This window comes from Myxocyprinus asiaticus, chromosome 10, assembly GCF_019703515.2.
Source record: "Myxocyprinus asiaticus isolate MX2 ecotype Aquarium Trade chromosome 10, UBuf_Myxa_2, whole genome shotgun sequence".
In the NCBI taxonomy this organism is placed as follows: Eukaryota; Metazoa; Chordata; class Actinopteri; order Cypriniformes; family Catostomidae; genus Myxocyprinus; species Myxocyprinus asiaticus.
The window spans coordinates 16782731-16800746 of record NC_059353.1 but is presented as its reverse complement, the minus strand read 5'-3'; the positions used below and the strand labels follow the sequence as shown (position 1 = coordinate 16800746).

Sequence of the window (18016 nt, the reverse complement as noted above, 5' to 3'; positions counted from 1 at the left end):
CTGTATAGCATGAGCAAACTGTCATAAAATGCTAGTTGACCGTGGAGCTGTTGAAAGTTGCATTTTCAAACTTTGAAGTGTTGCTATAAATATGACTCTTCATGTGCTCACTAGACATTTACAGTACATTTAGAGAGTGTATTGATGTATTGTGTTCCCTTTCATTTATTCCTTACATTTTCTTTAGGTGGTCTGAAAAAGGTCTTTAAAAACGTCTTAAATTTAGCTTCATAAAACCTGAACTTTTAAATAATAGAATTAAGGGGGCCTGGGTAGCTCAGCAAGTGAAGACGTTGTCTACTACTATCCCTGGAGTCATGAGTTCGAATCCCAGGGCATGCTGAGTGACTCCAGCCAGGTCTCCTAAGCAACCAAATTGGCCCAGTTGCTAGGGAGGGTAGAGTCACATGGGGTAACCTCCTCATGTTGGCTATAATGTGGTTCTCGCTCTTGGTGGGGCACGTGGTGAGTTGTGCGTGGATGCCGCAGAGAATAGCGTGAAGCCTCCACACGCACTATGTCTCCGTGGTAACGCACTCAACAAGCCACGTGATAAGATGCATGGATTGGCGGTCACAGACGTGGAGGCAACTGAGATTCGTCCTCCGCCACCCGGATTGAGGCGAGTCACTACGCCACCACGAGGACTTAGAGCACATTGGGAACTGGGCATTCCAAATTGGGGAGAAAAAAAAAAATAATAATAGAATTTACATTTTTGCATCAACTATCCCTTTAAAGAGGATGAATTCAGGGACACAACTTATCAGAGAAGATTTCAGTGAGCTGAGCATATTGTGTTTTAGCAAGCGGTTGGACTGTCAGTACTCCATTAATTTGAGACAATTACTTGGATTTCACCTACAAAATTCCAGTTACATCATTTTATGATAGTTTTGTGCAATTAAAAGACAGACAACTTTTAAAAATGCATCGCAAAACCCCAACATTCTCTTTCAATTATGTTGCAGCGCCGTCTTGCAGTTCTTGAACCGGGAACGCCTCCTATAAACGCGTCTGAGTGGTGTGTGGTTGACATGACTAAATCATCCTATTTATACAGATCTCTCTTAAGTCCGACTAGTCATTCGGACAACACAATTTTTGTATTTGCACAGTTTTTTTTTTTTTTTTTGTGCTTAGTAGAGTATCAAGTTGTTAGTTTAGCTAGATGCTAACTTCAAACTCTATTGGAATACACTGTAGGGATAATTCCCTAAGAATAAATTGTGGCCTGTAAAAGCATTGTTTATTTGCATGCTTTGTTTCTGTTTTCTGTTTAGAAGACAAATGTTCTTATATTAGAGTACTAGTGTAATTGAGCATATGGGTTTTGGAAGCGTGTGTTTGGGGTGTAGGGACGGCTGGGGTGTTTGTTTGTGTATGTAAAGTAGCGCTCGGAGGAAAGCAGTTCCAGGAGACACACAGACCATGAGGTCTCACCCATCCCATCTGTCCCTGTACTCTGACTCACTCAGTGCTAACTGAAGAGTTAAATAAGTAAGGGATAATGGACAGTCATCCAGTCATAATCACAAAATAAACCCTGACAGGGTGATCAGGACCCCCATCTTGTATCATTCAGAATGAGTTTGTTTTGCGATTATGACTGGCTGACTGCGTATTATCCAGCTTATTACATGGCTACTTGCCAAGTAAAAAAAAAAATTTTAAAAATGGGCATGAAATGTTAATTTGAGTTCAAATTATTTTATTGTGTGAGAGAAGAGAGTCTGTGGAGTTATACGAGAGACATGAAACTAGCGCTTCTGCAGTATGTAGGCAAAATTTTGCCTCGGATAGATGTCAGTTATACAGTTTAGCGCTCATTAGACAAAAATATTTGATCACAGAATACAGCAATTGACCATAAAACAGACCTGCATTCGTAATGCATGGTTACAGTGTCACACATTACAACTGATTCAAGTAGTGTTTAAACCATTATTGAAAATGGAAAAATGAAGAAAAAAAAAATCATTAATATACATTTTTCTTGTGATGCTCAACTCAGTATATGCAATTATATCTTTGATTATACTGTGGTGGCACACTGCCAGAAGAGATGTTTAATTAGTCGCCAAACATACATACCATGTGTCTGAGAGTGTGTCATTGTGCATTTATGTATATATGTGTGTATTAACTGGCAAGATATTCTAGAATTTCAGCTAAGCAAGAGAACTTTGAAAAATGTACTTGCAGTGGGGAATAATCTGTATACTGATAGTCTCATTCCTTGTTTCAGATTGTGAAGTTGAGGCAGCAGCTCCAACGCAGTAAACACAGCAGCCGTCACCATCGCGACAAGGACCGCAAATCTCCCTTTAATGGCAACCATGCTGCTATTAACCAATCACAGGTGAGCTCTGAAGGTCCATTTCTGCTTTTTATCTCTGATGGTGAAGAGATATTCCACCTGATCATACTTTCTGTTCAGTGCCTTAAAACACTGCAATTTACACTCACTGAGCACTTTTAGGAACACTATGGTCCTAATAAAGTACCTGAGCATGGTCTTCTGCTGTTGTAGTCCATCTGCCTCAAGGTTGGCGTGTTGTGCATTCTGAGATGCTGTTCTGCTCACTACAATTGTACAGAGTGATTATCTGAGTTACTGTAGCCTTTCTGTCAGCTCGAACCAGTCTGATCATTCTCTGTTGACCTCTCTCATCAACAAGGTGTTACCATCCACAGAACTGTCACTCACTGGATGTTTTTTGTTTTTGGCACCATTCTGAGTAAATTCTAGAGACTGTTGTGCATGAAAATCCCAGGAGGTCAGCAGTAACAGAATTACTCAAACCAGCCCGTCTGGCACCAACAATCATACCAGGGTTGAAATCACTGAGATCACATATTTTTTCCCAACTCTGATGTTTGATGTGAACATAAACTGAAGCTCCTGACCCGTATCTGTATGATTTTATGCATTGCATTGCATTGCTGCCACACAATTGGCTTAGATAATCACATGAATAAGTAGGTGTTCCTAATAAAATGCTCAGTGAGTACTTTGAATGTAACTTTTTCCCAATGGCCCAAATATGCATTTTTAGGGGCTTTTCACACAGAACACATTCTTACATTTAAAAAAGCTAGACCGAGATTGAACAATGGAACAAAACTTTGGTATTTCAAGACGTTTGACTCATACACAGCACGCTGAAACACAGCAAGATACATTGCCCTGATTGAAGCACGTTTAGCACGTTCACATAGGAAAATCTATTTGTTTGTTTTTTAAACGGATAGAGAGAGAGATTTTTTTCCCTCCATAGAAAGAGGACTTTTTCCCCCCCGATTTTCATAGTTATTCTGAATTGTCCTCTCTTTCATTTAGAAAGATTGTGTGCGTAAGTTTGGATACCAGTGAGTTAAAGCATGTCGTGTGTGTGCGTGTGTGTGTGTGTGTGTGTACTTGAATACTGGTTTTAATTGGCAGGGCCAGGTGCAAGCTTGGAAGCTGTTTCTGAGTGAATGACCTCTGTTCATGAAGACAGAAACAGTGAATAAATTATTGCAGCCTCTCGCTCGGCCGTGTCTCCCTCTCTCGCTCTGTTTCACCCCTCTCTGTCTCTGCGCTCGCCAACCCTCCTTTTCTGCCTCCGTCTTTTTCTGGCTCTCTTGCATTGTTTTGTGTTTGTCCATGAATTAGTCCAGCATGTGGTGAATGTGCCGTATGCCTGCTCTTTACAGTACTATAGCTGTCAGCCAGTCAATTAAAGGCCACACTGTCTCCGGCCCACTAGATGTGTGTTGTGGGGGCCCGTTGTATGGCTGGGGCTTTTTTTTTTTTTTTGTGTGTTGGGCTCAAGCACCATCTGTCGTCTTAAAGTGACAGGGCACATTTTCACTCCGCCACACACTGTATTCATCTTTTTTTTTTTTAATCCTCTGAACTGTACTCAGACTCTGTCACTCTTTTCCACAAAACACCTAACTATTTACAGCTCGGCCTGAAATGGACAAGAATACTGATTTGGGATCAACACAGAACACTTTGAGACATGAATCTAACAGTTTCTTCACTAAATGTTCAGAATGGAGTACAATCTTACTACCAGGGTTAGGGAGTAACGGAATACATGTAACGGAATTACGTATTTAAAATACTAAATATTAGTAACTGTATTGAGTAACTACATTTACAATTTTAAATCATTTGTAATCAGAATACAGTTACATTCAAAAAGTATTTTGATTACTAAAGAGAATATTTTGCATTTTATTGTCATTTGTTTCATTTAATATTTATACCATTCAGTTGGAAAACATTTATCCGTATAAATGAAAAGATCCGAAGAGCATTTGAACAGCAGTGAAACTCTTTCTTATAATGTGCTACATTCAGAATAGTTTATGCCAGGGTTCCTGCGGAAGTCTTAGTGTCTTAAATTCAGTTTTCCAAAATTTAAGGTCATAAAAAGTCTTAAATATATTAAATGATACAACAAAAGTCTTAATTTTTATTTAAAGAGGTCTTAAATTTGGGGGTGGAAAGACAGGAATCGTGATATGACCTAATGTGATTATCCTACTTAAAAAGAATAAGATTTAATTAAATGCATGCGCTGCATCCTTCAAAGTGAAAACGCGGCACTGTTGTATTTTCTTCAAGCACGCGGGGGCTTGTGAGTGTTAACAGCTGTTGCAGAGCTGTTTGCAATCATTAAGCCATACTGGAAATTTATGACAAACTATCACTAAAGATCAACTGTTGACAATGATGATACAGAGTTGATAAAATATGACAAAGTTTACTTTTAATTGTTTATATTGTAATACATCGTATTTTATTGTAGGAGTGCACATTTTATTTCCCTTATTTGTTTGAATGAGTAACTGGAAGCAGTGAAGCGCAAACATTTCAAAATAAGAGTCCTCGTGAATTTCAAAGTTAAAGTGCCTTTAAATTTAAAAGTTCCCCGCAATTAATCAAATAAGTTAGAAACTCTTTGACAGATGAAACATAAACCCAATACACAATTACATGCCTTGTCAATGTTTATGTGGTTAAGGTATTTTGACAAGAAATGCTAACCAATGTAGCCTTTAACATCGTTTAGAAAGCTACAAGTAATATATTTTCGGCCTCATTCTATTAACAGAATCTACATACGATCAGAAAAGGAAGTTGTTGTGTACACTTTGTGGGGTTTTGAAGTTTGGAGCAGCAAAAATAGTTCACCTTGTGTAAATTGTCATATGTACATTTAGCTTTTTGCTAAGCTAAAATGCTATTTCTTGCCTTTACATGCATCTGTTACAAGGTGTGATTATATTTAAGAATGAATTCTATGACAAAAATGCTCATTGGAGCATAACCTTTTTTTCTCTTGTAAGACTTTTGATATTAGAGCAAAAAAGTACTGCAAAAATATTATTCTTAATTTAAATATTGTTTTTCTGTAAAAATATCTAAAAATCCTTAAAACAAGACAAATTTACTTTAGTAAAGATGAGATATTTTAAGATATTTAGGCTTTTTGTTTTCTTTAGTGAATTTACTTGTTTACAGTTGAAGTCAGAAGTTTACATACACCTTAGCCAAATACATTTAAACAGTTTTTCACAATTTCTGACATTTAATTATAGAAAACATTCCCTGTCTTAGGTCAGTTAGGATCACTACTTTATTTTAAGAATGTGAAATGTCAGAATAATAGTAGAGAGAATGATTTATTTCAGCTTTTATTTCTTCCATCACATTCACAGTGGGTCAGAAGTTTACATACACTTTGTTAGTATTTGATAGCATTGTCTTTAAATTGTTTAACTTGGATAAAACTTTTTGGGTAGCCTTCCACAAGCTTCTCCCAATAAGTTGAAGGGCTGGGTGATATGTAAAAAATATTTTTGCGATTATTGCCTTAAAAAATATCGCGATATCCTATTACATCGGTGAATTTTTTTTGCTTTATTGATTTTGGTTTAAAAATGTATACATTTATTGAAACATTAAAAACATAAACAACAGACATTTCTAAATTCAAATTGCACTTTAAACGAAAAAAGCAATAAAATAATGAAGTGATCAAAAAAATTTAACCACCTCCCCAAATCCAATCATTTACCGTCTCCAACGGCTCCATTTGCATTACGTAGGAATCCACACTGCATGTCAACTGCGAGTAAATAAAGTGCATTAAACTCACAGCACCTCTCGATATGATCGGAGATAATTTGCAGCATTTTCACAGTTGACATTATTCTTGCAAACAGTTTTCAGACAAGTGAAACAGAGGAAAAAAAAGAGTGAACTCTTTACATGATCTTGATCCACATGACAGGCTCGTGCTGCATGCCTCTGAACAAACAGTGAATCAGACACAAGCATTGACGGCTTTTCTGTTGTCTGTTCTTAAAAATATAATAAAGTGTGTTTCTTCAAGTGCGTGTCTTTGTGACTAACAGCATTTCTTGTCATGTGTCACTCCGTTACGTCTTGCAGATTGCCCGCCTGTTGCAGGTAGATGAGCAAAATAACCCATGCATGAAATGCATTTGGACGAGGAGCTTGTGAACTGGATTCAGACTCGTTGTATTTTGCAGGTGGTGGGTGCTAGTTTCACACCCAGCCCACTGTTTAATATATTTGCCGACTTCCCAGATCCATGGTTTTGCCATTTCCTGATATTGTCAATCATCATCTGTTCGCAATCGACATCAGGATCTTTGTAAGACATTGTCGATATCCGATTACACAGTCACATCACCCAGCCCTAATAAGTTGCTGGAATTTTGGCCTATTCCTCCAGATAGAACTGGTGTAACTGAGTCAGATTTGTAGGTCTCCTTGCTCGCACACACTTTTTCAGTTCTGCCCACAAATGTTCTATCAGATTGAGGTCAGGGCTTTGTGATGGCCACTCCAATTCCTTGACTTTGTTGTCCTTAAGCCATTTTGCCACAACTTTGGAGGTATGCTTTGGGTCATTGTCCATTTAGAAGACCCATTTGCGACCAAGTTTTAACTTCATGGCTGATGTCTTGAGATGTTGCTTCAATATATACACATAATTTTCCTTCCTCATGATGCCAACTATTTTCTGAATTGCCCCTCCCTCCTGCAGCAAAGCACCCCCACAACATGATATTGCCACCCACATGCTTCACAGTTGGGATGGTGTTCTTCGGCTTGCAAGCCTCACTCTTTTTCCTCCAAACATAACGATAGACATTATGGCCAAAAAGTTCAATTTTTGTTTCATCAGACCAGAAGAAATGTATCCAAAAAGATCTTTGTCCCCATGTGCACTTGCAAACTGTAGTCTAGATTTTTGATGGGGGTTTTGGAGCAGTGGCTTCTTCTTGCTGAGCAACCTTTCAGTTTATGTCAATATAGGACTCATTTTACTGTGGATATAGATACTTGTCTACCTGTTTCCTCCAGCATCTTCACAAGGTCCTTTGCTGTTGTTCTGGGATTGATTTGCCCTTTTCGCACCAAACTATGTTCATCTCTAGGAGACAGAATGCATCTCCTTCCTGAGTGGTGTGATGGCTGCATGGTCCCATGGTGTTTATACTTGCATACTATTGTTTGTACAGATGAACTTCGTACCTTCAGGCATTTGGAAATTGCTCCCAAGGATAAACCAGACTTGTGGAGGTCTTGTCTGATTTCTTTTGGTTTTTCCATGATGTCAAGCAAAGAGGCACTGAGTTTGAAGGTAGGCCTTAAAATACATTCACAGGTACACCTGCAATTCAGTACACCTCCTATCAGAAGCTAACTGGCTAATTGTCTAAAGGCTTGATGTCATTTTCTGGAATTTTCCAAGCTGCTTAAAGGCACAGTTAACTTGGTGTATGTAAACTTCTGACCCACTGGAATTGTGATATAGTCAATTAAAAGTGAAACAATCTGCCTGTAAGCAATTGCTGGTAAAATTACTCATGTCATGCACAAAGTAGATGACCTAACGTCTTGCCAAAACTATAGTTTGCTAATATTAAATCTGTGGAGTGGTTAAAAAATGAGTTTTAATGACTTAATGACACCTAAGTGTATGTAAACTTCTGACTTCAACTGTATATTCAAAACAAGTGAAAAAAATGTGCAAGTGCTAAAGAAGTAATCCAAAGTATTTAGATTACATAACTGACCTTGAGTAATCTAACTGAATATGTTACAAATTACATTTTACAGCATGTAATCTGTAGTGGAAGACTTTTCAAAAGTAACCTTCCCAACCCTGCTTGCTTCTAACAAAATACAATGCTGTAGATACTGTATACTTTCAGAGGCAGAGGCTAAAATAACTACACATTTTGTCAAAATTGAGTTATAGCCAAAATCAGTTCTGTCCTGTGACAGAAAAGTTGACATGATCTGTCCTGTGACAGACTGGGTTGGCTTAGCTATGCTCCGATTCAAAGAAAACAGTGTAAAATTTGTTGTAACTGCAAAGTCCACACTAAAACAGTAACTTTGATGCCATTTTTTTTCTTGATGCAATACGGTCTATATTTTTTTTTAAATAGTAAGTGAAAGTACACATTATTCCAAGATAAACATTTTAAACAATAGTATGTTACATTGTTCTTGCTTGACATTAACGTTATTTTTTTAATTCAGTTTGTCTTTAGCTTTTGGCAGTCCAATTAAATGATGAGTCAAAACAAGAGTGTTACATTGTGGGATACAGTAGCCTATTCCATGCATTGTGCTCTGTTATATACTGCTCTTTTTGGCAAATGCATTAGGTCATCCGGGTATTCTTCAGAAAATTTGCAGAAAATCTGCAAAACATTTGCATAGTATGTTAGATTGCTATTCCAATTATAGCCATACACTCACACTCAACACTGTAACTTGTGATTTTGTGAACTTGTGTGTTGAGAAGGAATTCTGGTTTGTTTGAGGAGAGCTATGAGACAGTTGTTCTTGGTTTCAGCCCCTGATGACCAAAACATTTTTCTCCCCATGCACGCTCTGCCTCATTGGCTTTTTTCAGTGAGGGTTTTCACAGCGCTGTCTCATTGTATGAAAACATATGGAAGTGGTAACCTACATTTCCAGAAACTATTTCTACCTTGTGATAATACACAAATACACACTATCATCTTCAATTTCCATCTATTCTAGCAGATGTATGGAGTGTTTATTGATAAGTTTATCATTAGTTGATGTCATTTCGCTCTGCCTCCAGATCCTTGTGTTCTTGTCACAGAATCTCCATGACATTTTCTTTATAGCAGATGAGTTGGAGTTGGATTTGCCTTTTTGAAGGTTTATTTTTTTAGGGGGTTTTCTTTGCTGTGTATTAGCTGTAATTTGAAGCAGCTGAGGTTGGGTTTAGGGCTGAATAGAGAGTGGCAGGCAGTTATGTATGCCCAGGCCGGGTAATTATAACAAGCCTGCATTTATTTAAACGTAAGGTGAAGGGGCATGTTTCTACGCATCAAGCTGAGTGTTCGTGATGTTTCTCAGCCTGGCTGGGTGCCTGCTAGTGCATGGAGGGGGTGGTATAGACCAAAGGCTCTCTCCATCATGTGAATTGGCTGGTTGGCTGTAATTGCTCGTGTGTGTGTGTGTGTGTGTGTCACTAGGTTCAAAGCGTGCTAAATTACTTAGAACCTAGCAACGAATATGAGCAATATGATATGCCACTCTCTAGAACTCCTGTTTTTAATAAAATCATAAATCACAAATAATAATAAATTGAAATTGTTAAAAAATACGATCTACTATCAAAGCATGCATCTTTTACATTTTTATTCTTTCTATTGTGCCAAGAGAGGTTAATCAGTGACGTTTAGATCATCTATTGGTCAAACGCCTTTTTACTATACGAATTCTCTGGTGAGTTCACAAAACTTACTTTGGTATGCAGCGAAAAACGAAACTTTCTAATGTGCTTCCATTTCCGCTCTCCTGTGTTCATATGTACATGAATGGAACATAAAGTCTTGTGTCTAGTACCTTTAGTCTGATCAAATTCACACCCAAGTTTTTAGCATAAACTTCAATCTCTCTCTTGCTCCATCTTCTAGTTCCTCTTTGCCTTGGCACACCGATGTAAAAACACTTTCCTAAAGAACACACACAGCGTGACCTCCGTGTGAAGGGGGATGGCTACATGAACAAGAGCAGGGATGAACGTGTGTGTGTGCGTGCGTGTGTGTGTGTGTCGTTTCAAGGGCTGAGGTGGGTGTATGTGGGGGAGTTCTCCCCATTATACGCATCGAAACTGTCTAAAGATAAAGTGGCAGTCATGAAAATGGCATTCTTTCCAGAAATAAAAGCTCTGAAGAGGGGAAATTAGAAAAAAGGGGGTATGAAAGTTGCATTTGGAGACCTTTGAGTGATCAGGCCATAAGGTCAGCGGATCTTTGAGAAGAAAATAGAACATCAGAGAAGAGACAGAACCTGTGTGAATGGCCATGGAGATGTGTGCCTCTTTAGGAGAGAAATGGATTGCAGAACTGACAATTTTGATCATAGACTTTGGAGGGAGTAGATGCCATATGTAATTTGACACAAATGAAAACAAGGCTGCGAGGGATAGATGTTCAGTCTGTTCAGTATGTTGTACTATTGTGTTGATTGTTCAGCTGATCAAACACTGAAAAAACGTATATCCAATGTACAATGTTCCTATGATTAACATACAGTAGATTGTGAAAATAAGACATGACCATAGGACTGTATGGGATATGACTTCCATCCCTAACAGCCTTGTTTTCGTTCATGTCCTATTAAATTTGGTGTTGACTCTAAGGTCCATAGCAATTATGGCTGTGCGATTATATCGAATATTCACAATATAATCGCAATGATTTTGCTGAAGATATAAAAATAAGCAATATTGTATCAAAGATGATTTTAACTTTAAGCGCGCATCAGTAGACTAATTTTGCAATCTTTCTTGGGTATACATGAATCAACGTAACATCAAAATGGCGAGATAATAATATGTCATTAGTAAATTGCAAAAGGCGTCGATTAAAGACAGATATGGTCTGTGTGCGCTTCAGAATAAGCGGGTGACATGCTGGTCTGTGCACATGCGGGGCTCATGGGCACATTTTTTTTTTTTTTTTTTCCCTCTCGCTTTTAGAGCAGCTCAGATGCATTCTGCAGATTCAAGCACGCAATTTATTATATAATCTACAGATGCGTCACAGTATAACAGAAAAAGAATAGTGTTTCACCAGATGCGAAACATATGTAAACTGTCAAACACACACTGACGCTGCGCTTTCAGTGTCAAAATAAAAGCTCCGGATGAAGGTGAAGTAAATAGGACAGAAATATATTACTTTGATATAAAATGGATCTAATACTCTAAATAATACTTATAATTATGTATTATATTATTATTATAAACTTTACTGGGTCCCACTGTAGTAATTACTGGGTCCCACTGGGATAAAAATAAATAAGTGAAGTAGTTTTAACACACTGTTCATTCACAAAAAACAAAACAAAAATTGTTTAGTAAAACATATGAAGGTAAATAATGCTTTTTATTAAGCTACTATGTATCATTAGATATCAAATATAAAAGTACATCTCAAAGAATATGATTAAATCTCATTCTGCCTTGCTGTGAGTGTGAGAAACATGCCTTCATTATTTTTAAATAGATTTTTATTCAGTGCCTTTTAAATATTGAAACTACTTGGCTACAAGTTTGGATGAAATGATGGTTCCTCTGATTTAAAAAGAAAATTACTTTTGAGCCATTTCAGATCAAATACATAATTATCGAGATAAAGAATTTCATCAAAAGGCAGAAATATATTGAGATATAATTTTCATAGCCATATCGCCAAGTCCTAACAGCTAACATCCACTTTAATACACTGTAATACTCCTTAGCCATTCTAGAAGTATTAGATTGGGTCTAGTTCTAACATATCTCTTTAATATTTCCAATATGTCATACTGTTGTGTCATACAGGGTGTCGATCATTTAGCCAAGAGAATGGTGAAAACATGTCTTTCTAGTGGATTTGGGGAAAATATGGGTTATGAAAATGAATGACCTAGGACCCCATACCCTGCTGAAACATCTTAAACTAACCTAAGCTGGTTTGCTGGTCTTAGCTGGTCTCCCAGCTGGTTTTTAGAGGGCTTTGGGGCATTTGTAAGCTGGTAAACTGGCTGGCCAACCAGCTGAGCACCAGCTAGGCCAGATTGGTAGACCATCTAGATCAGCAAACCAGTTTAGGCTAGGGTTAGGTTAAGGTTAGGGTAATGCTAACCTTAACAGTTATGGTTAGTTAATTTCATCCAGGTAAGTTAGTAATGAAGGGACTATTATTTCCATCCTCTCACAGCCTCATTTTGGTTTGCATCAGAATAAATATTATGTAGTCATATACTCTTTCTAATGTTTATTACAATAACTTCCATAAGGTCCTCAGTTTTTACTCCTTAGCCATGCATGGGCCTAAAGTAAGAAGAATCCAGTAAGTGAGCACTTGTTGACAGTACTGTAGAGATACAATATGTCGGGTTGTTAGTCATGTCAGGGATATTGGCAGACCGGACTGTTTCACAGATCTCCATGACATTCTGTATTTGAGCGATCATGTACGATGGATTACAGGGTAAAGGCCAGTGGTAAAGGATCCAGCAGAGGCCAATAACACATACACCTTCTGGCTTTGTTCTCTATCTTATTTGCTTTTCCTGTCTGTCAGGTGCTGTACCCGATGATCAATAATTAACCATTTTTGTCTGCTTTCTGTGCTTAACTGCTCATGCTTCTGTGAGAATGTCTGAGGAATTGAGCGTGTCCTTCTCTGCATTCTTGCCATTCTCTGTGTGGTGTCCACAGCGCCTACTAGTGTCAGAAATGAAAAGTGCAGAGGCAATGTTTGTGCTCTCTTTGGAGAATTAGGAGAGGAAATAATGAAGCATTCTTCTCTCTTCAGCTTAAGTTTGATTAGATTTCAAACATCTTACATTTAGGAATAAATTGAAGGAATTTTTTGGGTTAAATACAAGTTAAACTCCATTATGTATTCATTTTTATCAACACTTTTTTTGTGTTTACAAACTGAGGTATGAGTCAGAAATCATTGGTGTCAATCTAATCATTCTTTAAACATCTTGGTTTATTTGAGGAACTATTATTACTAAAACTAAATTATTTTCTGTGGTTTGAGGCATGTTGTTGATTACCCAGAAAATAATTTCTACTTTGAATAGCAGGTTTTTCAAATCAACAAAGAGGGTAAAAGATCTGTTTGATCTAGCTTAACCCAGAATATTCCTTTAAACACCAGTTTTTAATATTATTTTTGGAGCATTTATGTATTTGTTTGCAGGACCTCTGATGGATTAGGTTTTGTGTTATATTCATTTCATTCAATCATTTGTGTATATTTTTCTAACTTTTTATTCAATGGTGACCACAACAATTTGTTTGATCTGTTGTGAGGTACTGCCAAAAATGTCAGTTGGTTCTAAAAGCTGAATGTGTTGTGAATCCTGGGAGACAGAAGAGATCGCGCACACGTGCATGTACAGTATGTGTTTGTGAATCATTTGTACTTGAGAGATGTTGCGTAGGGCTTTGCAGGGGTCATGCCTTTGATTCTCTCCACAAACCTTTAGTCAAGCACTGGTCAACAACTACAGCCCCATGAATCTCTTGTTTTTACAAAGACCACAGTGGTCAAATAAAGGCTGATGTGAAAGTGCCCAGTATAGCTATCAAGGCCTGGAGACCTTTCAAAGGGATTCTTCTGTCTAGCCTCTTTTTTTTAAAGGCAGACTGTGGTAACCAATACAGGCCTTCATACCAGGGAGAAAGGCCTTTTTACATGCTGTCAGGAAGACTTTCAGTAAACTTCCAGTCTTACTAAGGCTACAGTATGTGTCCATGGACACTGAGTTTTTTTTAGTCCATCTCATAATTATGGCACAGCTAAAAGGAAGGTATTTTTCCAACCCACAGACATCTCGCAACCTCGGTAACAACAGGACAAATTAAGTTTATTCATATTCTTTTTTTTTTTTTTTTGCAATTATGTTCACCCTTCAATTTTTGTTGACTATTAATTTCATTCATTCACTTAAAGAATGCTGAAGTCACAAAAGCTATGTTAAAAAATGTGCCTTGCTGTCAACTCTCTACGTAGGCAACTCCCTTCAAAGGCAGCTTCCTAAATGTAATGGTAGCTTATAAAGGCCCTGGCATACTTTTATACAAAATCGAAGAATAAATGGGTGTGATGTAAATTTTCAACAAAATCTGGCTAAAACAAAGGATAGTTTTGGTGATTCGTAACAGCTAGCCACCGCAAACTTTCAAGAAAACTTCGTACCGGCTGCTAAACACGTTCTTACTGCCATTGGTCCACTTTATTGGTAGGTTTAACGTGGAGATCCACCTACTTTGAGGCCGACAACTAATTCCATTTACGTTCTTCAGTCAGTGACGATCAGTCAACATGCATAGACCGGCGTGCAGAGTTATTGGCGAGCTTGTGCAAACTTACAGTATATCTGCATTTTTACGTAAAAATATTTTCCAAGACCATGCCATATGATTTTTGTTAAATTAGTCTACAAAAGGATTCAAATCTACTCAGATACTCTAAAGTGCCCATTCACTCTGTTGTTTGATAAGCTGCTTTAGACATGTGCCATCTGCCGCAAAAAACCATTCACACATCTGCCCAAAGTGTGAGAGGCTTATCATCATCAGCACACACAAAAGTTTGGCATTAGCATATGTTGCTAACCTAACCATGCTGTACGCTTATAAGCATACAAATACACAGCATTCACAAATTTTGGGTGAATTCCATTTCAGTTAGATTTAACTATATTTAAAATCAAGCTAACTATTTTCATTTTGCGGCCTGTACATTTTAGAACAGTGTTTGTGTCCGGAATGCCTATGATGCCTTCCAATGCTCTATAGGTAGACAGCTCACTAGTTTTTGCTATAGTGCTAAAGTTTTATTTGTATTTGTTATTTGTAAAACTAGTCTGAGCAACATGTGTTCCAGACACACTGAGCAGTGGTGCTCATGTGCAAGACACAAATTTGAATCCAACCTTCATTGTGTCCTGATCCTCTTCTCTCCATCATTTCCTGTAATCTCTCTTCTATTTATCTATACAATGAAAAAATCCCCAAAAATGATCACAATAATGCCTGCCATTTTCCAGCTTTTCCTGTGGTTAATGCACCTTATTCTGGATCCCAGATATGAGACAAGTGTCTGTAGTCAGGATTGGTTTGTTAGCTGTCTTATGTGGTCTCTAGATGCCCCCAAAGTGTTGACCTATGTGTCTTCTGACTAAAGACGTTCACAATCTGATCAATGGAGCTGATAGTGTGGGAATGACCCAAGGGTCTAAGATAAGTCATCCTTCATTGCATTCAGGTCATACATTATTTCTGTTAATATCACAGCACGCCACTGGAAATCTGATACGTAAACAAATATTTGCCTCCTAGCAACCGCTGCTAGGAAATAGACAAAAATCACTTAACCAGCGTATTGTATTGAGTTGACCTTAAGGGTCAGGGAATCTCGCGGTTAATTTTGTCCTCTATCTACTTTAATGAGCAGATAAACAACCAAGCCATTCAGACGAAGGTATTCCAGAGGACTTTTATGTTTAAACTATGTGATCTCCAATAAGATTGGGAATCAGCAGGGAAATGGCGGTACGATATTAAATCAATATCTGGGCCTTGATGCCGTAATATTTTTATTCTTTATGTTAAGTGTTTTGCAATTCAAAATTGTGATATCTAGCAATATTTTATTCACTTTCTCATTCATCATTGCGCAAAGGTTTTTTTGAACTTCTACTTCATCGCAGAGCCACAAAAGTTGCATAGGGCATAGGCACGAAAGTGGCAGTAAAAAAGAATACAACGCAAGGAAATGGCATACCTTGGTTCCAACTTAATGTGTTTGTCATTACATGAAAACTCTTGCATTCTAGCTATACAGATTATCTGTACAGACCTTTTGTCCTTACAAATAAGAGTTGTAGAAGTCAGACTTATATTCTTAGCTCGTTCTGAGGTTGCATTTCTTCTATTTAAAATAGTGTTCATTGATTTAATGTTGCATCATCTTAAACACTTCCTCTGAGTGGTGGTCAGTAAGCTTTTTAAAAAGTTTATAGTTTAGAATGTTAAGGTAAACAAATTAAAACATATAGTTTGAATTTCGATACAGCAATATGAGGTAAAATATTATGATACTTTCAAATATTGATTTCCGATAACACGCTTGCATGCTAGGCTCTGTAAAGATGGACTGAGTGATGGTGTATGTGAGTTTAGTGCCTGGGCCGCTCTATTGACATGTTAATGAATTAGATCTGGCGTGCTTTTAAGTGAGGGCCACTACAGGGCCACACAACTCTCAGCGACATTCTACTAATGCCCTCACATTGTTCCCTTGTACCTTGAGAAAGAAGAGGGGGAGAGTGGACAGCCAGAGTGGCGGCCGATGTTTAAGAAAGGGGATAGAATGGAGAAATACACTTGTAGAGGAAAGATCAGAAAAAGAGAGCGAGCTGAGGTGATGTAGAGAGGGCTGAGACAAATGAAATCCTGAGCATGAGCTCCGAGACTCAGACAGAGCAGAGAAGAGGAAAATAAGAGAGGCTGGTAGACCAGGAGGAGGACAGGAAGTGGGCTCTCAGGAAAGGTGAAATTTTTGTTTAGTGTCTCATCTGTATGTTATAAAAGACATCACAAATGGTGTGCATACTAATTTAACAGTAAGGGGCCGTTCAAAGGACACATTTTTGCATTTTTTGGAAGTTATTTAGCTATATAAATATGCACTAGAGAGACACTATTGATAAAATGTATACATGTGTAGTTATAATCGAGCTACAGCTGGCTTTTGTGTAGTCAAGCTACAGTCTTCATCTGTCTGTCCAAGTATACATGACACGATGCGTAATACAATATTTGAAGGATAGACGTCCGCTCAGTAAGTGCCAGTAATACACGCTGCATGGCACCTCTTTCAGAACACACGCACAATGCCAAGGCCACTTGCAGTCCGATTAACGTGTATACATGTTGGACGAAGCCAAGCTACAATTGCATTATCTGGGTCTGTTAGTAAGACTGTAGAATTTTAGTTGGACTAAAATACAACATACATTTCAAAAATACAAATTACTGTTTTAGTGCGACTGAAATCAAACTTTTAAAGTGCACGTAAAAGTACTTACTGTTGCGACGTGTCTTGCTGTTTTTCGGCATCTCATGCCATGAGTGCTACGTTCTTGAAACATGTCACGTTCTGGGTTTTGTTCCATTTGTTGTGCTCCATCCTGCTTTTTTGAAATTCACGCATCATGAGTGAACGGTCCCTAAGCATGTGTTTTGCTGTCACTTTATCTCGCTATTAGTCCCAGTATTGTCATGAGTTGTGCACTGCAACCAATCGCAGGCAAGAATCCGAAATCTGCCAGAGAGACCGGGTTACATAACTCACTGATCTGCAGAGGAGACCAGCACGCTAGCATGCAGTGTGTCTGTATGTGTGTGTGTTTTGGTCTGATAGTCTGTTAGTGTTTGTGTCAGTTTCTGTTGACAGTATGCAAATATGCAGGGCTTGATTCAGCTGCTGTGCAATGCTGTTGCTGTAACTCTACACACAGAGTGCATGATGCTTTTTCTTTAGTGTCGATGAGGTCGCCTCTCTGTGTGCTGTGTTAGCATGCATACTGCACCCACACACATCTACCCACATATTTTAATTTACCTTCAATCCTAGGGGGTTTCCATGATCATGGAAAACTCTAAAATATCAGGGAATTTTAAAATGGTGTTTTTCAGGCCTGGAAAAGTCATGGAAATCTTAACTCATGGAAAAGTCATGAAGTTTCTATAGTAAATATAAATGTTTCTAGTTATTCTCAGCTTACAATATTCCATTGGCTAAAAATTGTTCTTTGTGAATGCGGTCTCTCTAAAATGAATAAGAAAATAATCCTTATTAAGTTATCACAATTTACAAAGCACTGAGATAAGTCATGGAATTCATTGTTCCCAAG

General features: G+C 37.9%; 1 protein-coding gene across 1 annotated transcript in view; it reads left to right on the top strand.

Moving 5' to 3' along the window:
* fam117bb (family with sequence similarity 117 member Bb) overlaps positions 1 to 18016 on the top strand; it is a 67206-nt gene that overhangs the window by 42566 nt on the left and 6624 nt on the right. Inside the window, exon 4 of the mRNA XM_051708834.1 lies at positions 2249 to 2362. Coding sequence (XP_051564794.1) covers positions 2249 to 2362 — 114 coding nt within the window. The remainder of the gene's footprint in view (positions 1 to 2248; positions 2363 to 18016) is intronic.